The sequence below is a fragment of the Apis laboriosa genome, unplaced genomic scaffold (assembly GCF_014066325.1).
Source record: "Apis laboriosa isolate Shangri-la unplaced genomic scaffold, ASM1406632v1 scaffold204_cov149, whole genome shotgun sequence".
NCBI lineage: Eukaryota > Metazoa > Arthropoda > Insecta > Hymenoptera > Apidae > Apis > Apis laboriosa.
Window position 1 is genome coordinate 856,206 of NW_025222299.1, and position 24,225 is coordinate 880,430.

General features: G+C 22.5%; 6 protein-coding genes across 18 annotated transcripts; 3 read left to right on the forward strand and 3 right to left on the reverse strand.

The window, feature by feature from the left end:
- Positions 1 to 68: 68 nt before the first annotated feature.
- On the forward strand, positions 69 to 3,001 carry LOC122712609 (protein O-glucosyltransferase 2-like). Of its 2 annotated transcripts, none has more exons than XM_043932386.1 (8): positions 69 to 204; positions 690 to 910; positions 1,110 to 1,321; positions 1,409 to 1,620; positions 1,692 to 1,936; positions 2,058 to 2,295; positions 2,372 to 2,671; positions 2,778 to 3,001. In XM_043932386.1, exons 2-8 carry the CDS (start codon positions 747 to 749, stop codon positions 2,898 to 2,900), a joined length of 1,494 nt encoding a protein of 497 aa, XP_043788321.1. In that variant the 5' UTR covers positions 69 to 204; positions 690 to 746; the 3' UTR covers positions 2,901 to 3,001. The 2 variants fall into 2 exon arrangements, with proteins under 2 accessions (XP_043788321.1, XP_043788318.1); XM_043932383.1 differs by lacking the exon at positions 69 to 204 and adding an exon at positions 345 to 387.
- Positions 3,002 to 3,943: 942 nt separating this feature from the next.
- LOC122712719 (basic proline-rich protein) lies at positions 3,944 to 7,482 on the reverse strand. Of its 2 annotated transcripts, XM_043932541.1 has the most exons (7): positions 7,358 to 7,482; positions 6,318 to 6,561; positions 6,134 to 6,210; positions 5,975 to 6,056; positions 5,680 to 5,887; positions 4,382 to 5,574; positions 3,944 to 4,286 (listed from the first exon to the last, which is right to left on the reverse strand). In XM_043932541.1, exons 2-7 carry the CDS (start codon positions 6,375 to 6,377, stop codon positions 4,080 to 4,082), a joined length of 1,827 nt encoding a protein of 608 aa, XP_043788476.1. In that variant the 5' UTR covers positions 6,378 to 6,561; positions 7,358 to 7,482; the 3' UTR covers positions 3,944 to 4,079. The 2 variants fall into 2 exon arrangements, with proteins under 2 accessions (XP_043788476.1, XP_043788475.1); XM_043932540.1 differs by lacking the exon at positions 7,358 to 7,482 and having other exon boundaries at positions 6,318 to 6,695.
- LOC122712720 (copper chaperone for superoxide dismutase-like) lies at positions 6,902 to 8,901 on the forward strand. Of its 6 annotated transcripts, none has more exons than XM_043932544.1 (7): positions 6,902 to 6,972; positions 7,348 to 7,399; positions 7,454 to 7,652; positions 7,719 to 7,908; positions 7,968 to 8,034; positions 8,140 to 8,321; positions 8,431 to 8,641. In XM_043932544.1, exons 2-7 carry the CDS (start codon positions 7,385 to 7,387, stop codon positions 8,585 to 8,587), a joined length of 810 nt encoding a protein of 269 aa, XP_043788479.1. In that variant the 5' UTR covers positions 6,902 to 6,972; positions 7,348 to 7,384; the 3' UTR covers positions 8,588 to 8,641. The 6 variants fall into 6 exon arrangements, with proteins under 6 accessions (XP_043788479.1, XP_043788483.1, XP_043788480.1 ...); XM_043932548.1 differs by having other exon boundaries at positions 6,956 to 6,972; positions 7,467 to 7,652; XM_043932545.1 differs by lacking the exon at positions 6,902 to 6,972 and adding an exon at positions 8,843 to 8,901 and having other exon boundaries at positions 7,252 to 7,399; positions 8,431 to 8,573.
- Positions 8,902 to 9,416: 515 nt separating this feature from the next.
- Positions 9,417 to 12,240, forward strand: LOC122712641 (protein asteroid). Its single transcript, XM_043932441.1, has one exon. It carries the CDS (start codon positions 9,530 to 9,532, stop codon positions 11,873 to 11,875), a length of 2,346 nt encoding a protein of 781 aa, XP_043788376.1. The 5' UTR covers positions 9,417 to 9,529; the 3' UTR covers positions 11,876 to 12,240.
- Positions 12,241 to 12,271: 31 nt separating this feature from the next.
- LOC122712623 lies at positions 12,272 to 13,472 on the reverse strand. The gene is made up of 4 exons (XM_043932416.1): positions 13,454 to 13,472; positions 12,686 to 12,975; positions 12,516 to 12,586; positions 12,272 to 12,281 (listed from the first exon to the last, which is right to left on the reverse strand). The coding sequence occupies exons 1-4, from the start codon at positions 13,470 to 13,472 to the stop codon at positions 12,272 to 12,274; spliced, it is 390 nt and encodes a 129-aa protein (XP_043788351.1).
- A 1,680-nt stretch (positions 13,473 to 15,152) lies between these two features.
- Positions 15,153 to 24,040, reverse strand: LOC122712706 (oxysterol-binding protein-related protein 8). 6 transcript variants are annotated; one of them, XM_043932512.1, is made up of 18 exons: positions 23,986 to 24,040; positions 22,914 to 23,056; positions 22,378 to 22,419; positions 21,209 to 21,337; positions 20,071 to 20,126; positions 19,739 to 19,969; positions 19,520 to 19,664; positions 19,240 to 19,461; positions 18,443 to 18,597; positions 18,167 to 18,345; positions 17,911 to 18,088; positions 17,730 to 17,826; positions 17,406 to 17,602; positions 17,221 to 17,346; positions 16,859 to 17,107; positions 16,601 to 16,768; positions 16,238 to 16,407; positions 15,153 to 16,112 (listed from the first exon to the last, which is right to left on the reverse strand). In XM_043932512.1, exons 2-18 carry the CDS (start codon positions 23,047 to 23,049, stop codon positions 15,881 to 15,883), a joined length of 2,712 nt encoding a protein of 903 aa, XP_043788447.1. In that variant the 5' UTR covers positions 23,050 to 23,056; positions 23,986 to 24,040; the 3' UTR covers positions 15,153 to 15,880. The 6 variants fall into 6 exon arrangements, with proteins under 6 accessions (XP_043788447.1, XP_043788450.1, XP_043788449.1 ...); XM_043932515.1 differs by lacking the exon at positions 23,986 to 24,040 and adding an exon at positions 23,774 to 23,963; XM_043932514.1 differs by lacking the exon at positions 23,986 to 24,040 and adding an exon at positions 23,739 to 23,963.
- Positions 24,041 to 24,225: the final 185 nt, after the last annotated feature.

A 24,225-nucleotide genomic window follows, 5' to 3' on the forward strand; every position in this document is an offset into this window, starting at 1 on the left:
TTGAAAGTATTATTATCTCAAAGAATCGAAAATCATGTTTTTTTTTATTACTTTCTGGCGATTCCGCAAATTAAAGAGATTCCCACCTGAAAATTAAGAGAATTTTCTATGCGACAAATTCGATACGTCCACATAGCATAATAGATATTTATGCTCCTATTATGCATTTTACTTAACTATTTTATAAATTACAAATTATACAGGGTAAGTACTACCATTTTCATAAATAAAGGTAACCTAAGAATGAAAATCATATATGTATAACTGCGATATAATATAGATAGATAGATCTTTACATGTTGGCTATCATGAAGTAATACTTATTTGACAGTAACTAAAATATATTCAAATCACGTTAATTTCATTTTTTTGTTAATTTCTTAAGAGGTATTTCCCTTATGTATTCATATTTGTTTATGAAAAAAATATTTTTATATAACATAACTGGAAAAAAGTTATAATTTTGATTAACTTCAGATTTTTCTTAATTATCTTTCGATTTCAAAAACACTATTATTGTATAACCGACTTCTAATTTCAAGATAAATATATTTCTGTATCAATTTTTTCTTATTTAATAAATATATTTAATATAAGAATAAAAAATAATATAGAAAATACCATTTTAATTTTAAATTTTATACATAAATAAATAAATTTTTATATATAAATAAGAATTACATTTACAGCATTTCTGTATGTATGCGTTTTATATATCTATCAATCTATCATTATTCTAAATAAGAATGATATTTACATCGATCTTATTATTGCTTATTTGTCAAGAAAGCAAAAATATTGAAATAAATCCATCAAAAACAATATTTTGGGGGCCAGGATTGAAACCAGATAAAATAACAATGCGAGCAAGATATATTTTTTTACAATTTGTCGATTTAAAAGGAAAAAAGTATGTTTTTTCTTTTTACTACTTTTTAAGTTATCTATATCTTAAAAAATATATAAATATATTAATTATATTAAATATATTATTAATTTAGCTAATTGAAATTAATTAGCTCAAGTTTATATTTTTTTAAATAATTATATTTCATTCAAAATTAATAATAATATATATATAATTTTTTATTAATTTAAGAATTTTTAAGTTTAACAGAATCACCTGGAAAAGATATAATATCTGTTTTTATACAAGGACAAACTTCAATAGGATATACATGTCATATATGGACACAAATTTTAGATTGTAAGGATGGAAGTTTTATTGTTAGATATAAGTTACATAATACATGCTTCAATTTAAAATTGAAAATAAAAATGAAACATAATAATTTACCTATTTTATCAATAGAATTTAAAGGTACTTAGTTAAAGTTATTATAAATTTATTATAAGTTTCTTCATTAATTTTTGTATGATTTAATTAATTTAATGAAAATTTTTTTAGGACCTATTTATGAAGAAGAATGTTATTGTCCAAATCCTTCTATTAATAATTGGTTAAGCGATTTAGGATGTTTAAAGAATTACAAACAAATACACAATGATCTTATTTCTTTCACAAATGTAAATTTTGATAAAATACGTAAAAATATTATCAAAGCATATGATCGACCAGGAAGTGTTAGTTTATGTCACTATATAGTTCAATCTAACAAAGTAAGTAATACTGCAACTTGTAATTTGAAATTGATTTAAAATTATATTTGAATTAAACTGGATGAAATAAGATTTTTAGGGAATGTTATGGACGATATGTAGGCTTCAAAATATTTATGGATTCTATTCTTTTATCTATTACTCGTAAAGTTTTATTACCAGACATTGAATTTTTTGTAAATTTGGGAGATTGGCCACTTGTTCCAAAAGAGGGTAAAAATTATCCTATATTTTCTTGGTGTGGTTCTTTTGATACAAAAGACATTGTTATGCCAACCTATGATATCACAGAATCATCATTGGAAGCAATGGAAAGGTATAAATTTATTAATCATATTTCAAATAAATAAATAATTATTTTAATTCATATAATTTTAATAAAAATATTAAATATTTTTATAATTGCTATTATTATAAAATAATATTATATTTTACAGGGTAATGTTAGATATGCTATCTGTACAAGGTAGTACAGATACACCATGGAAAGAAAAAATAGAGAAAGTATTTTGGCGTGGTCGAGATTCCCGCAGAGAACGACTTGATTTAATCGATATTTCGAAAAAATATCCTGATTTATTCAATGTTTCAATTACTAATTTTTTTTTCTTTAAAGATGAAAAGGATAAATATGGTCCTGGGCAAAGTCATATATCTTTCTTTAATTTTTTTAAAGTAAGAATAAATAAATTCATATATCATGTAATTTAATTATAAATTGAAAAATTGAAAAATATTAATATTTGTACAGTACAAGTATCAATTAAATATAGATGGTACAGTAGCAGCATATAGATTTCCATATTTACTTGCTGGAGATTCTTTAGTATTAAAACAAGATTCAAGATACTATGAATTTTTTTACAATGATCTCATACCTGGAGAACATTATATATCTGTTAAAAGTGATTTATCAAATCTTATTGAAAAAATTATGTGGGCTAAAGAACATGACCAAGAAGCATTACAAATTGTTAAATCTGCTAGAAAATTTGCAAGAGATAATTTATTACCACATAATATATTATGCTATCATGTAGCTTTGTTTCATGTAAGAAATTTCGATTAAAATTATATATATAGATTCAACTTTATTTATTTTTTTCTTAAATATATATATATATATATTAGAATAACATGTTTTTTTTATATTTCAGGAATGGAGTAAACGCTTAAAGAGTAAAATTGAAGTTTTACATAACATGGAAGAAGTGCTGCAACCGAAACATTCTTGTAAATGTTACAACGCCGATGTTACGAAAATTAAAGAGGAATTATAATATGTTGATTCAATTCTTAATAATATAATTTATATTTTATATTCGATTTTGTGTGAATAAGTAATCTATATTTTTATATGCTTTTTGTAAATATAACAAATATTTGCAATAAATTATAATAAAAGAGAAAAGATGAATTTGATAGCATAAAATATTCATATTATTACAATGTTAAAAGATTCTATTTTAGGTTCTATAAATTTACTTGAAAATATGTTATTTTATAAAAATCTTTTCTATTTTAATTATCTAAATTTATTTAAATAATATATTATATTAATAAAAACAAAAAAAAATATACACAAAAATTCTGTGAATAATAAAAAATAATTATACATGAAATTAAACAAAAATAATATATTAAAAATATATATGGAAATTTTTTGCTATCAAAATGAGAATTCTTTTTCATGTATATAAAAATGATAAGAATTCTTCAAGAAAAAAATGAGAATCATTATATAGATTCAAAACTTTTTAATGATAATTAATTAAAAATTAAAACTAGTTAAGTAAATAAAAATTTAATAATTTTAAAACAAATGTGTATAATGAAAATTGTAAATAGGAAGTACATATTGTACTATATTTCATACATTTTATCTTGGTGTGATAGATATGATTATATTATTTTATACACACCAAAATTTTCAAATTACATACATTCCTAAGCAATATATTTTATATTTAAATACCAAAATTAAATAATAAGATTAATAATGCTTCAAACTTATAATATAAATATATGAAATCAAATTTTTGATGTCACATCAAAAAATTTATAACAATAATTTGATAAATAATATATTTTTCGAATGTTTTTAATAAAATGAAATTTTAAAAATTTAATGTTTAAAGTTTTTTGAAATTAAAATCCTTAAATATATATAATTTGCAATATTTATACATTTTTTTCTGTATATTGAAATATATTTTATAATATTAAATTATATCATTTAAAAAAAATCGAAAGTATAATTTCGAATTATTACAAACTTAATGAAATTTTAGCAGCACCTTTCCTTAGTAATATATATTTTCTATTGTTTCATTATATAACATTGGACGATATGCTATTAAGAATTAAATTAAAATTTTATATACCACTTGTTTTCAATTTGTAGTTAAATCATTTTTATATTAGAATGAATATCGCTCGAATTTACATTAATGTATATTCTATTGTGGAGGTGGTTGATATCCATAACCTCCATATTGATTTGGTGGAGGAGGTCCTTGAGGTCCAGGGGGAGGAGGCATATGTCCACCAGGTGGTCGCGGTGGATATTGAGGATATCCTTGTCCTGCTGGTGGTGGTGGATAACTCTGAGGATATTGTGGATGTCCATAATGTTGGCCAGCTTGAGGCGGATGAGGAGTATATACCTATAATTTAATATATTTTTTATCATATAAATTTCTATATTAATAATAATTAAAAAATAATTAAATAATTTAATATTTTTAACTTATTTTAATACCTGTGGCTGTCCCCCTGGTGTTGGTGGTACATATGTCTGTGTAGTAGCAGGACCATATCCAGGTTGTGGTCCTGCTCCTGGAGGTGGAGCAGGACCTTGAGGAGGTCCTGAAGGTGGTTGAAATCCACTAGGAGCAGGACTTTGAGATTGTTGTTGTTGAGATTGTGGTGGTGTCTGAGATTGTTGTTGAGATTGTTGTGGTTGATGTGGTGCCTGATGTGCAGGAGGTTGATGAGTTGATTGATGAGAGGGTTGATGTGGTGGTTGATGAGGAGCATGAGGAGGCTGATGTGGAGATTGATGTGGTGGCTGATGTGGTGGATGTGATGATGGATGAGGTGTTTGATGTACAGGATATCCAGATGGAGTAGGACCTGGAGGAGCATAATTTCCACCTTGTGAAGTAGGTGGTGGGGCACTATTTGGTGGATAAGTTTGAGTCGAAGCAGATGGTGTACTAGTTGGTTGGCTACTCTGAGCATAGGTGTTTACTCCACTAGCAGAAGCAGTACTGAATGGTGGAGATGTAGAAGCTGGACCATATTGTGTTGCACCAGGACCAGGACTTGGTTGATTACCATAATTTGGTTGAGGACCAGTATTTTGTTGAGATCCAGCTTGAGGAGGTTGGGCACTAGATGTAGGAGGAGCTGGATAATTTTGAGGTGGAACATTATTTGCATATGCTTGTGATGAAGGAGGAGGATAATTTCCAGGTTGACCACCTCCATATGCATTTTGAGGTGGAGCTTGAGATGGAGGTTGTTGATAATTTGGTTGTGGACTAGGACTACCATATTGTCCCGGTTGTTGTTGTCCACTTGATGGAAAGTTTTGTTGAGAAGGATTAGAAGGAGGATAACCTTGTTGATTGGGTGGTGGTGGTGGACCATATCCTGTAGGAGGTTGAGTTGTTCCTGGTGGTGGATATCCTGGTTGAGGACCATAACTATTCACAGTAGTTGGAGGACCATAGTTAGGTTGTGTCGATGTGCTATAGCCTTGTTGCTGAGAAGTATTTGGTGGCCCATACTGATTTGGTTGACCTGGAGTATATGCTGATCCCTGAGGTCCTTGATAATTAGAACCAGGATTTTGGTTAGCATACTGAGCAGGATAAGTTTGTTGAGAAGGTTGTTGAGGATAACCTTGAGGTCCTCTATATTGTTGTGGCCCAGGTGCAGCAGGTGGTCCTTCAAAATAATAATATATTAAAATTAAAAAATAGTATTGATTTATAAGAATATATTATAAGAATAAAAAAATTTTTTAAATATAATTATATTATAATAACATACTATTTATAGCAGGTCCTTGCCCAGGCATAACAGGACCACGATATCCTTGTGACATTGGCTGCCCTTGACTAAAGGTTGACATTGGTAATGTTGGTTGACTATTTGGAGGCATATCACCTGCAGGTCCACTTGATCCTGTAGGAGCATTAGGAAGACCTTGTGGATTCATCATACCATGTTGAGGACCATTAGGAATTCCTTGCGGAGGCTTATTAAAAAAGCAAAAATAATATTAATATATTTTTATTTTAAATATTTAATCATTTAATAATTAAATATTTAGAATATTTCTTACTGGTAATAATGCTTGTATATTTTGATTTGCATCAGCAATGGATGCCAAATATACTAAATTCCGATGTAACATTTGCTGATATCTAAAAAAAAAATCACAATAATTATATTAATATAATTTGGATATACTTTAAAATTAATTATAATTATGTATATTTACTGTATACATTCTTGAGGTTTTCCTTTATTCTGATATTCTTGTATTGTCTGTATTAGCTGACTATTTTCATCAAGCATCTATTGTAAAAACAAATTAATTTATATAAATGTAAAATATATTATATTATATAGAATAAAAATGATATTTTAATATTTTACATCAATAATAATGAGTAATTCATTACCTTCTGTATTTGAGCAGGATTCGGTGGTGGCCTGCCGCGTTGAGCAAAGGTCACGGACATTTTTAAATAGAATCAATCGTCGAAAGATCACAATAGGTAATATAGTAATTTATTGTTTTTTTTTTGCTCTTTTTTATTTAACTTGTGTTTCCGTTACCTTTCTCTTTTGTATTATTATATTCATTTGAAACTTTTTTACAAGGCTTTGTACCAGTATTGGTTGTTCACATTACTGCATCATATTCTTAAAAGAGAAGCACTTTTAATGTAATTTTGCTTCAGAAATGCAAAAAAATCACAATTTTATTTTATCAAAATTGATATTTAATGAAAAAATTCTAAATATAGCAAATTCCTGCTAATAATTGTTTTGTAAAATTTGTAGTTTTACAAATAAATTATGATGGATGACCATTTCTAAAATAGAGCTTGGGATAAGAGCGTACCAGTGGCAAATTCGTGAACTATGATAGCAAAATATACAGGATAATACGATATACAGGATAAGACAATCTAGTAAAAATTAAAAATCTGTTATTTGTATTAGCAGAAATTGTATAAAATATTAAATATAAAAGATTTTTAATAAAAAAATTATATATTTATCAATAAATAATAAATTTATAACTTATTCTTAAATAACTTAAAACTAACGGTAAAAAATTTTTATTTTCATACAATAAGAATTCGTATTCTTATTATTATTTGAAATTTAAATATATTTTTCACATTTAATTTTATATTTTTAAATCTAAATTTATAAAAAATATTTTCTTTTTATTGTTGATATAATTTGAAATAATTTTTGTCTTTTACATTTTAATAAAAATTTGTATTAAATTTTTTATATAAAAATGATTATATTCGTATATTTTATATTATATTATATTATATTTTATATTATATTATTTCATCTATTTATTGATATGATTTGAAACATATACAACATGAAAGTTTTTTACGATTTTATCATATTACGGAATACGTAACCTTAAACCGCTGAAGATTAATTTATCTTCTTTTATAACAGGAAAACTTACTTTTTGCTGATACTTTTGTTAAATAACATGACTACAACAAAGGTAAATTGTAGAAATACAGAAAAAATAAATATTATTAAAATAATACACTTTTAGATTGAATTTGCAGTAAACATGACTTGTCAAAAATGTGTTGATTTAGTACGCAATACATTAATCGGTATAGATGGAATTGAAAATATTGACATATCATTAGAAAATAATAATGTTATTGTTGAAACAAATTTACCATATTCTATAATTCAAGAAAAAATTGAACAATCTGGAAAAAAAGCTGTTTTAAAAGGATATGGAGGTAATGTTGCATTATATTTTTCTTCGATTTCTAAAGTAAAAAATTACATAATTTTTTATAATATAGATACTTCTAGTGCTGTTACAATGTTAGGAGGAAATTCAGGATATACTGTAAATAATAAGATAATGGGTGTAATAAGATTTGCACAAACTCCTGATGGTTGTCTTATAGATGGAACAATTGATGGTTTAACACCTGGTGAACATGGTATACACATTCATGAATGTGGTGATATTTCTCAAGGTTGTGATAGGTAAGTATATATATTTTAGATTTCTTTTTTGTTTTAAATTTTTTGTATTATATTTTTAGTGTTGGAGAACATTTTAATCCAAATAATACAATACATGGTGGTCCTAAAGATGACATATTTAAACGGGTAAATATTATAATTTATGCATACAAAAAAATTTAATATTATAATATAATTATAATATTACACTTAATTATAATGAATTATTTTTAAATAAAAAAAATATTACAGCATGTTGGAGATTTAGGAAATATAATGGTTAATGATTTTGGTAGAGCTACTTTTAGAATGATAGATAAAGTTATAGAAATAGCTGATATTATTGGAAGATCTTTAGTTATAACAGAAAAACCAGATGATTTGGGAAGAGGAACTAACCCAGAATCTAAAATAGATGGAAATAGTGGAAATAAGTAAATAATATAATATAAAATGATAAAATAATTGATATATATATTATATTATATATTATTATTGATATATATACATTATAATTTTTAATGTTATACTTATATATTTTAGATTAGCTTGTGGTATTATTGCTCGTTCATCTAGTTTATTTCAAAATACAAAAAAAATCTGTGCTTGTGAGGGACTTACATTATGGGATGAAAGGGATGAAACTTTTATAAATAAACATGATTATTCTAAATCAAGTAACAATTGTACAGTATTCTAAAATTTTTCAATAATTATAGGATAATAATAAATATAGTCATATTTATAGATTTCACATGAGCTTTTATACAATATATGTTCTATGCATGCATATTTTATGTTTGTCTATTATCCTATAATGAATTATAATTTTCATCTGTTTACAAATAATTTTAAAATAATTTGTATTTTTTTTAAACTTTTGACATTTTGTTTTTTTATTATTTTTGCTTAATATTTTAAATGTTAACACTTAATAAAATCTATTCTTTTTCAGCAAAATTATAAATAACACATAGAAAACCCAGAAAATGGATTTTATAAAATAAATCATTCCAATAAAACGTTTCTCATATAATGGAAAAAACATAAAAGCACAAAATTATATTTTTTATAATATATGAAACTTATATTAAGTTTTAATACTAATATTTTTCCTAAAATATTAATATTAATTTATAAAATAATTATATTTTCAATGTGTATATAAAAATAAAAGATATAATTTATGTATTTGTTATAATTAAATATTTTTATTTTAAGATTTTTTTTTATGCAAAATTCACTTATTTTTTTTCCCCAAATTTGTATTATTTATATAAATTATTTTCAATTTTAAAGCATTATAATATCATAAATTCTTTTATTTGCATTTATCAAGTTCAATGACAAGTTATAAATATAAATTTTAAATACACGTAATTCTTCATTTATTTACATATAATTATAATAATATCTTAGTTTTAAGTGAATTTAACAAAAATAATAAATATTATATTTTAAATAAAAATATGATAATAATATGTTCATAAATAATACAATTTTTATTTTCTTCTTTTTTCTCAACATAACCTATGTTGCTAATAGAAAAATATCTTACACGTAATATGTAAAAAATATTTTTAATATTTTGTACACGATTTATAATTTTAAATTTAAAGAAAATAAAAATAAAAAAAATATAATGGGAATTCCTGGTTTAACCACTTATATAAACAATCATTCAGATCATTATTTGGAATATTATGAATTACAAAATTCATATTTAGTAATTGATGGAAATAGTGTCTGTTGTTCAATATATAATTTATATGCAAAGTGTAATTGTGCATTTGGTGGTGATTACGATAATTATGCACAATGTATATCAAATTTCTTTGACGATTTATTAAAATGTAATGTGACACCTTTAGTTTTAATTGATGGCGGCAATGAAGACAAAAAATTTAAAACTACTATAAGAAGGACTAAAGAGAAAATTCGTATCGCATGCTCGTTTTGTCCACTTAGTCAAAAGAAAATGAAATTTTTTCCTTTATTAATACGAGAAGTTTTTAAAGAAATAATGACAGAAAAAAATATTCGACATGTACAATGTTTATTTGAAGCTGATAATCATATAGCAGCAGTAGCAAGAATCTTGAATTGTCCAGTACTTAGTTATGATTCAGATTTTTATATATATGGGACATTATACATACCATTTGATACATTAGATACTTATGTAGTTAAAAGTTCAACTGGAAATTGTTATGTGAAACGCTGCAAGATTTATAAAGTAGAAAATTTACTTAAATCTTTTAAAGGATTGGATCAATCAATGTTACCATTGGCTGCAATATTATTAGGCAATGATTATGTAAAACGAAATACTTTTAAAAACTTTTTTCGTCACTTGAAATTAAGAGGTGCATCAAGAAAAAAACATAATCATAGACAGTGTCGCATAGAAACAACTTTAGCCTGGTTAAGCAAATATACTTTGAACAAAGCTATCATTGAAATTTTAAGTAGATTAACTAAAACTATACGACAAAGAATATTAAATTTAATAGAGATTAACATAAATGGTTATACAAATGTATCTGCTGAAATACTTGTACCTCTAGGTTTTCCAAAAGATTACATTATTCATACTAATATTCATTATTTGAACAAAACTTTCAAGTTTGATGGAGATGTTAATACATTGACATACATAGAAGAAATTTGTGAAGAAGAAGATAATGAAACAAGTGAAGAAGAAAATGAAGAAGAAAATGAAATTGAAATAATAAATACACTTGGTGAATCTGAATCAATATTAAAAAAAAAAGCTATTAGCAATTTGCCAGAATGGTTTATAAATGAATTTCTTATGGCTAGACTTCCAACATATTTTATAGATTTAATAATTAGACATTTATATATTTGTTCTGTACAAATAGAAGATTATCGTTATCCTCCCAGCATTTTAGCAAGTTCAAAAATTCTTAGTGTAATATTTGGAATTCTAAAATCAGGAATGAACAATAAAATATGTTATATGAGATATATGACAAGAAATCAAAATAAAATTATGAACTATAACTTACAGAGTACAAAGATCACATATCATAAATTATATGGCACAGAAACTTTAGATGTTTATAAACTTCCTTCTTTATTCAATCTTAGAGAAATTTCTTTAGTTATTCAAAAAGAGATTTTAGATAATACTTTAGGAATCACAAATATGGATTGTATATATGAACTTCCATCAGAATGGATGTTATATGTTGGATGTATAAAATATTGGATGCAACAACAAGACCATTCTATATCTTATAAATGTTACTTATATTCTATATTTATTTCTATGTTGTTTAATATAATAGATTCTAAAATTGGAAGACATAGAGTTATGTACACTTTTCAAAATAAATATGGTCAAATAATTGCAAATATAAAACAAAGAAGAAAAGAAAATAATTTTAAGCCAAATAATATAATGAATGATTCAATTATTAAAGCTTATAATGAAATTGACTATGATGACTGTATATTAGCAGCATCATTTTTTATTACTCATTTTAATATGGACAAAAAATTATATACAAATCCAAAAAAGTATAATAGAGCTACAGTACACATATTTGCAGAATTTCAGAATTGTTTAAAACATACTATGAATTTAAATGCACTTTTAGGATATCCTTATCCACAAATTAAAGTAGCAAATTTATTTAATGGTACTTTATTATATAATTTGAGTAATAATTTTAGAATACGCAATGACATTGAAGGATATATAAATGCTATTCTTCAAATATCTCCAAGTCTTTTGAGATTATTTAATATATTTTTATTAAAAATTAAACCAATGTTTCCATCTATGCTTCAGAATAAAATCAATTTGCTTAAAAAACAAAGAATAAAATCAAAACATTCAAAATCTGATAAAAACATTTCAGCTGAAAGTGATTCTGAATATTTTACAGCTGATGATGATTTATATGAATCATGTTATGATCCAAATAATCGTTTTTCTATGCTTAATCATTCATTATGATATCCATTTAGTATTCCGATTGCGGAATCTTATTGCGTATTAGAAGTCAAGTATTTAGAAAGAGATTCTGAAGCATTTCTATTTTCTTTTTTTTGTTCTATAATCTTTGTTCAAAATACGTTTGATATTAAATTAAACATTATTGAATGAAAATGTGAAATTACGGTAATTAATCAGCAACCAAATGGTTATCTTACTTATATTTATTATGACTCACCTTATAAAATTAAATCTAATCAGATCTATTATCGCGTTCGAATAATAGTTATAATAGTTATAAGTAATTTTTTTTCGATATATTTCTTATGAATTGCATATTTTTATATATTGTATAATTAGAAATATAAAATATTTCAGCATCATGGTTGTAAAATTACAAATGTCACGATGAATTGTTTATTTGTAACTATAATGAAAATTTAATACTTCAAGAAAACAAAAGTACAGTAAAAAAAAAAAAACTATTACATTTTTAAAAAATCTTATAACATTGTTGAATCATGGCAATATTATAATAAAATATTTATTTTTTAAATATATATAAATTAAAATTATTAATAAAGAAATTTATTTATAATATTTCATTTGAAATATTTTTTATTTATTATGATTGTCATTATCTTTGAAATATTTCATATTTTTGGTTCGTTTTTTAAATGTAGAATGATTTCTATTTTGATTTTTGGTTTGTGAAATATGGAATTTAGACCACTGAAAATGTTAAATATTTTTAAAAATTAAGATATTATTATAAAACATAAATTATAATCATAAATAAAAGTTACAAAATGTAGTAATATTTATGATTACGTTTTTATATATTTCCCAAAATGCAGTAAATGCTGTTTTGAGTGTATTTGCTTCTTGTCTTAAAGTAGGTAAGTAATAAGAATCTTCTCCATGTTTTAGTATTAATCCAACACGTACAGCACAATTTAATTTTTTTCTTAATTCTTCATTAAACGTTTTTATATTACTTTTAACTGGATAGGAATGACGTAAATATTCACTAATAAGATTTGATGGAACATAAATTTTAAGTAGTTGAAGTCTTTTTACAGCTTCAATTATCATCTGCGGTGTTATTGAGATATGACTACCTAGTCAATTTTTACATAAAATAATGTTTAGCATAGACATAATTTAAAAATATGTTTCATAGAAAAGATATGAAGAATAAATATATATATATATAATATATTGTTTATAATTTATATATTTTGTATATATAAATATATAATATCATATATAACTTTATATCTTACATAATTTATCGTTATTAAAATTCATTTTATATTTCCGGGTGAAATCCTTTTTTTAATTATTTATTTTATTTGAACATATTATTTAATGGATTTTAAATGATTATTATTTGATTCTAAAATTTAAAAATAGTAAAAATCAATTTTATTAGTTACATTTTCTTAAAACAGGTTATAATAAAAAACAAACGTTTCGATGCAGTGCTTTTATAATTTGAAATCATGAATATTAAATAAATTATTTTATAAATGCAAATTTCATATGTTTTATTTTTAAGTATATTCTTTATTTATTATTATATTATATATTACCTACACAATTCCAGTGATTCCATTAATATGAACAATTAAATCAAAATAATGCAATTATTTAAAAAGACATATATATGCATACATATATTAAAACCTGAAGTGGAATATATATTTTTTAATAATTATTTGTATGTGATATTTTATATATATATATATATATATATATATATATATAAAGATCATATATTTGAATTTATAATATAAGAATATAGATATAAGAATTAGATATTAAGATAATCATTCTTTCAATATTTCAGTTTTTGTATTTATAAATTATCATAAAGAATTCAAATATTTCAATATTTATAATTTTTTTAACTTAAATTTAAATATGTTGTAATATAAAAATATCAGGTACTCTATGGAAAATATTTTACAATATGATAAATATTACAAAAAATAATTAATCAATATTAATATAATCTAATAAAATTTTTTTTTCTTGATATTAAATTTTTATCCAGAGATATTAAAAAACACTTAATTTTAACAATGAATTTATAATAATAATATATGCAAAATTAAATAATAGAAATAGTATAAACAGGAAACAAGTCTAAATTTTTGTGCAAAATAAATTAAATAGATAAAACTATATTTAAATATTAATTATTTTTAAATATCCAATAAATAAATTTAAATTAGAAAATTTAATAATTTATATATGAACTTATGTAAATAAAAAAATAAATTTAGCTAATTGCAGTATTTTAAAAAATTGTGAATAAATACTTTATAATTTTTATATAAAGATTTTTATATAAATAGAAATAAATAGAGATATATAATTAAGGAATGTTTCATTCATTTAAAAAAAAAACATATCTAATGAAATTAGACTTTAATAAATTGTATCAAATATGTGTCATCAGTAAAAAAAATATATGTTAATATATATTATTAGAAATATTAGAAAAACAAACAATTTTTATCAAAAAGAATTATAACATGATGCTAAAATTTTATATAATATACAGATTATATTAGCATTTATAAAAAGAATAGTTTTACACTAATAATAAATGCTTCATTATTTATAAAAAGTTTTCTATTATTTGTTTTATTAAAATATAATATATAATATTAATCAAAATGAGAGGGCTATTTGGATACTAATTTTTCTTTTTTTAAAGAAGAAAAAAAAATTAATTGTTACTTGAATGTTTTATCTTGATATACTAATATAAAAAGTCAATTTAAAATTTATATAGAATTGATACAGAATTAATGATATATTTGTTGTATATATTAGCGATATTTAGCTTGATATGACATAGTTAACTTTGAAAATCATCCATTATAAATTGTTATTTTAATAATATAATTACTAATATATAATGTTCAAGATATATTTTTATTATTATATTTAATTAATTTTCAAAATAAACTTTGAAATATATCTCAAGAAATATTAATAATAAATTATAAAATACAATTTTATAAATATATTTATAAAATTATATTATTATATTTGTAAGTATATTTAGAAATTTAAATTATTAAATAAAAATATTATTAATGAAAATTACTCTAAATATAAAAACAGTTTCTATCCAAATGCATCACAATATATTTATCAATATAAAGATGCAAATGATACAAAATAAATTTATGGATTTAAATTATGTATTAATATTTTGGACGTATTCTTATTTCATACGCGAATAATTATTAAAATTTGATTTTTACTTTATAAGGAATTTATTTTTGTTAATATCAATAAAACTGATGACTATTTAATATTTTCAAGATACAATTTCTTGATAGCTACTATAAAATTGAATTTATTCTCTAAATTGAATTTATTATATTTCTCTTGAAACTGCAATTAGCTTTGTTTTATATCGCGATAATTCCAAGATAATCAAATTCATAGTAATGTACATGTTATATTACTATATTTTTATAGTAATCTTATTATTATCATAAATACACTTTACTATTGAGCGCCTGCAATAAATACTACAACATTATTAGAATTTCTGAATAAATATATAATTATTTTCTTGTGCATTAGCACATAAAATATTATATACATAAGCTCAAAAAAATTCAATCCTTTTATCATGGTTAATTGTTGTGAAGAACAATTAACAAAGACTAAAAATATTACATTATTATATAAGTAATTACTAGAACAGGCTAGATTTACATAATGAATGTATCATCAGTAATTAAAATAACAAAAGCTAAATAACATTGCACTGTGATTACCTGAATATATATGTTTATATCTGTAATTTTTTTACTCTATTTTTTAATACACTAATAAAAAACAACGTGTTTTTTGTTTCCATCAAAAATACGTTTGAATTAACTATTTTAAATTTCAAAACTTTTCAAGATTTTTTTTTACACAGAAGCTGATAATTCGAATTGAGATAAGATAAATAATATATACAATTTATACTACGATCTTATTAGCATATTTTCAACCTCCACTAGGTTCGTCGGTCCATATTTTTACAAAGTATTGTACAGAAAAAACTATTACAATAACGAGAATCGTATCTATGAAGCTTTTCAACATATTTATACTATGATATTGATCACCCTGTTCTCTTTGTCTTATAGCAAGTTGCTCTAATATATGTTGTATACGATTTAATTTATCACCATATTCTAACATTTGTCGTTCTAATTCTTTAAGAACATCTATAATCCTGAAAATACAATATTAAAAAAATTCTTCAATATCTTCTTGATTAGAATTTATTAGAAATATATATATAGAATATTATTGTAATAAAATTATAATAAAAAATTGAAAAAATATTAAATAATTTACCTTGCAGTAGAGCGTTTCCTTTTACCTATTGATTGACTAGAATCTGAATGTACCTCTGCAGAGGAACTTCCAGAATCATGAGCAGTTTCTGCTAAATTATTAGACAATTGTCTTTTAGAAGATTTTAATACAGAAAGTGATGAACGTGATTCAGCTTGAAGAAGTGGAACCTGTAACATAAAATATATATTTTTAGAATATCTTATTTTGTATAAGAAAAAGTGAAATGAATTATTCTTTGATATACAATTAAATAATTAGATGAAACAATTTTAATATTATTTATGTTACACGTTAAATTATTAAAATATAAAATAAATTATTAGGATGCAATTTATTTTATTAATTTTTATATTCTTATACCTGTGTTTGTGGTTCAGTAGAAACGATACTGCCAGTACGCATAATCGGTGTCTTGTGTCTAGTTTTTGTACGTACTATATAATCTTGTTCATATTGTACAACATCATTTCTAGGATCCCATGGTCGAACATCTGCATGTCGATAAACCCAATTACCAGTTATAATATCCTGTTGATATGAAAAAATGATATTTTTGAATAGTTTATTTTTAAATATTTTTGAAAATTTCAATTATTTAATTTTATTAATATATAATACCTGAACAAAGTGTTTAGGAACCCATTCCTGTCCTTTAAGTTTTCGTTCTTTAGCACGCTCTCTCTGAGCTTCTTCTAATTGAGTTTTTGCTTCAGTGGCAGCAATTTGATCGTCTCGATTGATTGCTTGCGTAACATCATACCATAATTTTTCACTTTCCCACAGACCTTGATGTTCCAAAGGTACAGTATATTTTTTTAATCTTCTTTTACGTACTTCTGGAGTGGGATTAAAAAATACATTTTCTTGCTGTAAAATTAAGTAATATAATATTGATTTATTATAATAAATAATTATATAATTATAATAAATAATTCATAGATAATAAATAATACAAAATTCTATTATCTGATTAGACATACTCCTGTTCTTTTATCAGTAATTAATATTTGACCATCCCAATAGCCTGATATAATAGCAAGAGTTTCTTTGCCTAAACGTATTCCTCCTGTAACTTGATTCATTTGTTCTGCACCCCCAAGAAATGGCTATTGAATAAATAATTAATTAATTTTGTTTATTATTTTAATTTTGTATTCCATATTACCTTAAGTTTAAATTCCAATTCAGTATGATAACCTGTTTTCTCGCAATTTATATGAATTTTTCCACCTAATTCCATTGATAATGTACCCATAAGAATTCCTTTACAATGAGCATAAGGTATTGTCATTGTATAATCTTCTCCCCTAGGTAACATTGTTAATATGGCAACACCATCTAGAACTGCTGATGTTGAATTTCCTGAGAAATAAAAAAAATATATATATATATATATAAATATATATATATATATATTTATATATAACAACTATATTTTAGAAACATCTTTTAGAAAAAAAAAAAAAAAAAAAAATAAGAAAAAAATTACCGTAAAATTTAGATTTTGCAATAATTGTAGCACTAATAGTAAATCCATCTTGTCGATTAGTAACATAAAATCCTGATATAGGTGGATGATGAGAAAGCTATTAACATTAATATGTTTATAATAAATATATTATAGTTATAAAAATGGCAATATATAAATATAATTTAAATAATTACTATACCTGTTCAGCTATATAGAAAGTTCTTGAACCATTAGGATGCTGCCAATAGCAGCGAAAAGTTTCACCCAAAAGCGGATTATAAGGTTTCTTTAAACCTTGAGGTTTTTTATAAAATCCAGATAAATACCATTTAACAACGCCTTTCATACGTGTAAATGCATCATCTTCTACTACTGCTCTGTAAAAGCAAGAAACAAAATATTATACATCATATTTTTATATGAATATTTTTTGAAATCTATAAATTTATACTTACTGAGACAATAAATCTGCATGATAATAAGAATCGGCCAACTTTTCTAAAAACGAACGAGGTTCTAAAATAAAAGTCGGTAAGACGACTTTTGATAAATCCATGCCTGGTCGAACTTGTTTCATTAAGAACCATATTAAAGATTTTTGTTCTTCTTGTAATTCTGTAACTACCTCTCCAGCCTATATATTAAATGCAAATATAAAAAATTTAAATAATTTTAATTATAAATATAATACATAATATCATATTTTTTTAATACATAATATCAATTTTTACCGCTCCAAGAACTTCTTGTTCATTTGCAGCATATGGAGTTTCATTAATTGTTTCTTGTTGATCTTCCTTGGTGGATCCTTCAGATTCACTATCCGAAGCGCTAATCTCTGCATCAGCTGCTACTCCATTTTCCGGTTGGCTAATATCGTCCAAATCTGTATGTGAGGAGTGCAGAGGATCTAGCATTACTACTGGGGTATCATATTCCAAAACATGTATAGAAGGAACAGTCATACGACGAATGCAAGAATTTGGAATTGATTTAGAAGAAGAAGATTCGAAATGTGAATAAATATTTCCATCACCCAATGCATTTACAGAATTTGAAGATAAAATAATCTCTGTATCTGCAGCAAGAGTTGGAGATCTATCACGAAATTGTTTGTCCCAATATGCTACTGCATGGTACAACTGCTCAAACATGGGAGTTGGTGAAGGACAAATACTTTTAGCATCATCATTTGTCATAGATGCTATTGCAGGTTGAGGATATAACAAACGTTTTTGAGATGTAGGTGATTGAGGAATATAATTAGATAAGCATATTAGGTATGAAAAGCAATTTTAGGTAATATGTCAGGAAAGGAATGATAATAATAATATAATTAATATTATTAATTTTTTTGAATATTATTTTTCTATTAAAGTCAATTATAATATATCAAATGTAAAAATCAATTATACATTAAATGTAATAAAAAATCATTCCATATTTCATTAAATTAAAATTTTTTAAAAGGAATCTTTATTTTTTTAACAAATGCTAATATTTTGTAATATATTTGTTTTATACTTACCATGTTCATCAAAATGTTTTTCATAATCTGCTTCACTCCATTGAGTTTCATGAGTTGTTGTAGTATCATGTGGTAAAGTACGTGGCAATGCACTTGTTGAGCGTACTATTAAAGAAGAACAACGTAAAGATAATTCAAGTGCATCCAACCAACATTTACCAGCTGCCTGAGAAGGTGCTCTAAATATTAAGTAAGATGTTGGCAAGGGTTGTACAACAGCACCTATAAAAATAATTTAATAAAAATATATTTTTTAATTTATAAAAAATTTTTTATTTACCAATAGCTTCTTTTTCTGGACCTCTTGGAGCCCATATTGATTGTTCCAAAGGATGAAACAATTTAAAACAAAATCCATCTTTTTTACTTGGGCGTTCTATCACTTGACATGTATTAAGTAAAACCGTTCCTACCCAATGATTGCTCTGTAATAATTATTTAAATATAATTTTGGATGAAATAAATAAATATTTTAGTTAAAAACAATATAAATAAGCACTTTTGCTTTTGGGCTTTTATATAGCAGTAGCAAACCAGGCTTCAGAATACACCACAGTTTTGTCCAACTTTTTAATGTACCACGAACTTTGAGCCAATCACTCATCACAATAACAGTTGGATCTTTAAAAGAACTTAGAAGTTCGTCGGCAAATCTTTTTTTTTCCATTCGATAATTCTTTCTTTGAGCTTTGTATGATTCTTTCCTTGTTAACTTACAAGAATCAAAAGACTAAAATAAAAAATTTATATATATAAAAATATATAAATTTTCATAAAAATAAAATAATTTTATTTTAAATCTTTTAAAACAATAAACTAAATATTTCTTACCTTATCAGAAACATTATCTGTTTTTTGATTTGCTTCTCCCATTGATGTAGATAATCCTATAACAAATAAATTATATAAAATTGTATGATTAAACATTAATCAAATATTATAATTATAATTATGAAATTTAATTTAATAAATAAATCTTAATATTTACAAGTAGTTATTAAATATTAAATAGTCATTATTTATAAATATATCGCAGTATAGAATATAATTATATTATGATTTTAATAATTATATGATTAAGTTATATGATTTCAAATAATGTTGAATAACTATTAAATAAAATAGATAATGTCAGGAAAGTGACTTTTATGAATATTTTCATATTAAAGTGTTTATAAAATGATTAAGATATGCAGATGACAATATTTATTTAAAATTGATTTTATAAATTTTAAACAATAATTTTAATATATTTTTTTTCATTTATAATTAATTAAAAGGCTTTAGAAATAATCAAGTTTAAAACATTCATACAACAAGCTTGGCAAGTATTTTAATTTTAAGAAAATATAAACTTATTGATCTATAAAAAAAATTAAAAATTAAAAGATAATTAAATTTTTAAAATTAAAAAAAAAAAAGGATGCAATTTTTTTAATTAAAATAATTATTTTATATAAATAAAATTATTTTATATAATAAATCTCAATAACATAATGCATTATGCAGTTAGCATTTTTTCGAAATAGATTTTAATTCCATGTTCTTTTTATCTGTGTTAAAAATGATATTTAATAAAAAATATTGATTGCATTTATTTTAATTATAAATTAAATAACATAAGGCTTATAAACTATAAATTTATATATAATTATTATACAAAAATATTATTTATTTAAAATTTATATTCATAATAGAAATCTATTTAATATATATCATCTTTCAGCCAAAGATTATACAATATATAAAGAGTACATTTCAGAGCTTATAAATTTGAATAATAAAATATATATATATATATATATATATATATATATATAAGCCAAACAAGAAATAAAAAATATGCAATTCATTATAGCTAATCAACTACTTGAATAAGTAAAAAATAGTATTAATTTACATAAGAAAAGCACCTGATAAAGTTTGAATTATTGTCCATTATGATATTAACATAGCTTTGTGTTTATACCTGGAGATAGTGGAGGTGCAGCAGTTGCAAAATTTACACTTGTTGATAAGGACTCTGTTGATGGAAGTTTAGGTAATGTTGCAGATTGAACTTGAACACTGCTTCGTCGAAGTTGTTGATCCACTGGTTCTATATATTTAGTTTTATGTTTTCAATCACAATTACTATTTATCAATATCTTTATAACTGTTTCAGAAAAATATATTTTTCAAATTTATTTAGATATTTATCTTTTAAAATCACAAACTCTTTAAATTTTTCAAGTCTAAACTATTCAACAGCAAAAATTTTAAGATTAAATTATATCATATTGCATTTTAGTAAAGTATAAATTTAGTTTTTTGCAACTTTTTAGTTTTTTTTCATGCTAATAATGTTAATTTTCAAAGAGAAGATTTGTAAACATAATTATATACAATATAACTCCAAGTTTCAATTTAATATATTAAATTGCAAAAGCAAAAAACAAACAAATATGTACATCTATTAAGATATATAAAAGTATAAGTCCATTAGAAATATTTGCATGCATAAAAAGAAACATATTTTTTAAATATATTACATTGTGTATATTTTGAATATTTCATAAAATATTTTTCTACTTAAAAACTACTAAAAATTATCATTATAAAGCAGCAATAATTTAATAACAAATTTAAATATTAACATGCATCTTATATTATATAACATGTAATTATTCATGCATTAAAAATATTGAAATTATAAAAATTTGTTCTAAAAAAAAAGTTTACATATAATACTTTTTAAATAAACATATGAATAAATGTTCATATTATACAATATACTACAATATTCTAAAAAGTAAAAAAAATGTGCTAACAGCATGAATGTATTATGTTAATCTGATATATTTAATAGCATAGCATTTTAATACTTCTAATAATATAAATTATTTTTTTGCTTAATGATAATATTAATAAAAATCATATTTAAACATTAAATGAAATCAATTTGTATATAATAAATTTTATTTATAATTTATTTGATAAGATGATAATATAAGAAGTTATTGAAAATGAGAAAATGCTAATAATAATATGTAATCTGAAAATAGAATTATATATATATATACATGTATCTATTTATTCACTTTTGTGATTCTAATATCGAGGCTTGCTACTATATGCACATAATATTAATAAGCCTACCTAGCTTACTTGGTAATGTACCATATCCACTGTCATTAATACCTTTAAATAGTAGTTCATAATATTTTATATATTATTAAAATAATAAATAATCATTAAAATATAATATGTAATTAATAAATATTAATATAACGTATAATATATAATATATAATATATATATATATANATATGTAAGTTCATGTATTTCTTTGTAAAAAAAAATATAACAAATTAAAATTGAATATTAGAAAAAACAATACATATATATATATATATATATATAAAGAAATTATTTATTAAATTTAATTTGTAACAAAGCTTTTTTGCTTATTTTATATTTTTCTACAAATATACATCATATATATAATATATATAACATAATTTTCACATATATATTATATAATTATACGTATAATTAAATTAACATCTATATCTAATTAATCATTATAATCAATTATTCACTAATAATATTTCTTTAAATTTTTATCATATATTTATTCTTAAAAATATAAAAGTCAATTTAAATTATAAAATTTATTTGAATATGATACTTACGATTACTCAATGATCTGCTTACATTTGGTGGTGTCATAGTTTTAAAAGACTCAGAAGTATTTCCAACAGACATAGAATGAGTTTCTGATTGTGATCGATGTTCACCTCCAGGTACCACAATTGGTTGGGAAATCATTATGAATCTGCCATATTAAGTACATAATTTTAACATACATAATTTTATAATAAAATATTAAAAAGTAAATAGATAAAATAGATAGACATTTAAAAATATTAATATTTACAAATTACTACACTAAAAATATAATATATATAATATATATTATATATATAAAATATATATAATAAAATAAAAAGTTATCTTCAATTATTAATAATTAATAGAATTAAAAAAATTATATAAAGCAATAGATAATTTATGTAATACAATGAATAATATATGTAATTATAAAATGCTATGTAATGATAATTAAATACCATTTTACTTTATATGATACAATTTTTTACAAACTAAACGTAAAGAGATAATAACAATTAATTGAACAAAAATAATAATAATTGAAAAAAAGATATATGTAAAATATGTCAATATCTTATTCATTATTTATATGATCCAAAGTATATAAATTTTTTTTTAAAATAAATAACTACAAAGATATTACGTAAAGTAACCATAACATACCTGATTTTGAACAATTATTTGTCCAGTCAATACTTGTATTATAATAATTTATTACACTTAGAAAAAAATATTAGAATACAAATAAAAATAAAGTTGTAAAATTTACATATATTTACTATTATATATAAAATTAAAATGATTAAATTTAATATATATATATATATATATATATATATACTTGCAAATTAAATAATTTTTTATTGATGTAAGAACAAACATTCGAAGCAAAGAAAGAGATATATGTATATCGATGTCAGGCTACGACGGCGCGAGCGCGAAGTCCGATGTTCCATTGATCACTTACTAATAACATATGGATCTGCCAAGTTACTTGCAATCAAAACGTACGACGCATAAATGTCGCAAATATTCTATTATTGGTATAAAATTAATGAAGTATAAACATTTTAATGAATGAGAATTACTTACCGAAATAATAAAATATATGTTAAAATAATGAAATAATTATGCAAATTGATGCAATTCAATTAAATTTATTATTCAATTAATCAATGAAATATATAGTAAAAATAAAAATATTTATTAAACCATAGAATAGAAAAGTTATAGAAGAGTAAATATTTCTTATAAATCAATACAATTTTAAAACAATTTCAGATATTAATATACATATATATATGAATATTTTGAACAAAATTATTAATACGA

Excerpts from the sequence above, each read along its gene's own strand:
- LOC122712609 (XM_043932386.1), top strand. The coding sequence starts at position 747 with ATGATATTTACATCGATCTTATTATTGCTTATTTGTCAAGAAAGCAAA. Across the intron at positions 1,937-2,057 it reads TCATTGGAAGCAATGGAAAG|GGTAATGTTAGATATGCTAT; the intron begins GTATAAATTTAT and ends TATATTTTACAG. Across the intron at positions 2,672-2,777 it reads ATCATGTAGCTTTGTTTCAT|GAATGGAGTAAACGCTTAAA; the intron begins GTAAGAAATTTC and ends TTTATATTTCAG.
- LOC122712719 (XM_043932541.1), bottom strand. The coding sequence starts at position 6,377 with ATGTCCGTGACCTTTGCTCAACGCGGCAGGCCACCACCGAATCCTGCT. Across the intron at positions 6,057-6,133 it reads AAACCTCAAGAATGTATACA|ATATCAGCAAATGTTACATC; the intron begins GTAAATATACAT and ends TTTTTTTTTTAG. Across the intron at positions 4,287-4,381 it reads CACCAGGGGGACAGCCACAG|GTATATACTCCTCATCCGCC; the intron begins GTATTAAAATAA and ends ATTAAATTATAG.
- LOC122712720 (XM_043932544.1), top strand. Across the intron at positions 8,035-8,139 it reads AAGATGACATATTTAAACGG|CATGTTGGAGATTTAGGAAA; the intron begins GTAAATATTATA and ends AAAATATTACAG. Across the intron at positions 8,322-8,430 it reads GATGGAAATAGTGGAAATAA|ATTAGCTTGTGGTATTATTG; the intron begins GTAAATAATATA and ends TATATATTTTAG.
- LOC122712641 (XM_043932441.1), top strand. The coding sequence starts at position 9,530 with ATGGGAATTCCTGGTTTAACCACTTATATAAACAATCATTCAGATCAT.
- LOC122712623 (XM_043932416.1), bottom strand. Across the intron at positions 12,587-12,685 it reads TTTGGGAAATATATAAAAAC|TGGTCTAAATTCCATATTTC; the intron begins GTAATCATAAAT and ends TAACATTTTCAG.
- LOC122712706 (XM_043932512.1), bottom strand. The coding sequence starts at position 23,049 with ATGATTTCCCAACCAATTGTGGTACCTGGAGGTGAACATCGATCACAA. Across the intron at positions 21,338-22,377 it reads TACATTACCAAGTAAGCTAG|AACCAGTGGATCAACAACTT; the intron begins GTAGGCTTATTA and ends CTAAATATATAG. Across the intron at positions 16,408-16,600 it reads CTACTGAACCACAAACACAG|GTTCCACTTCTTCAAGCTGA; the intron begins GTATAAGAATAT and ends TTTATGTTACAG.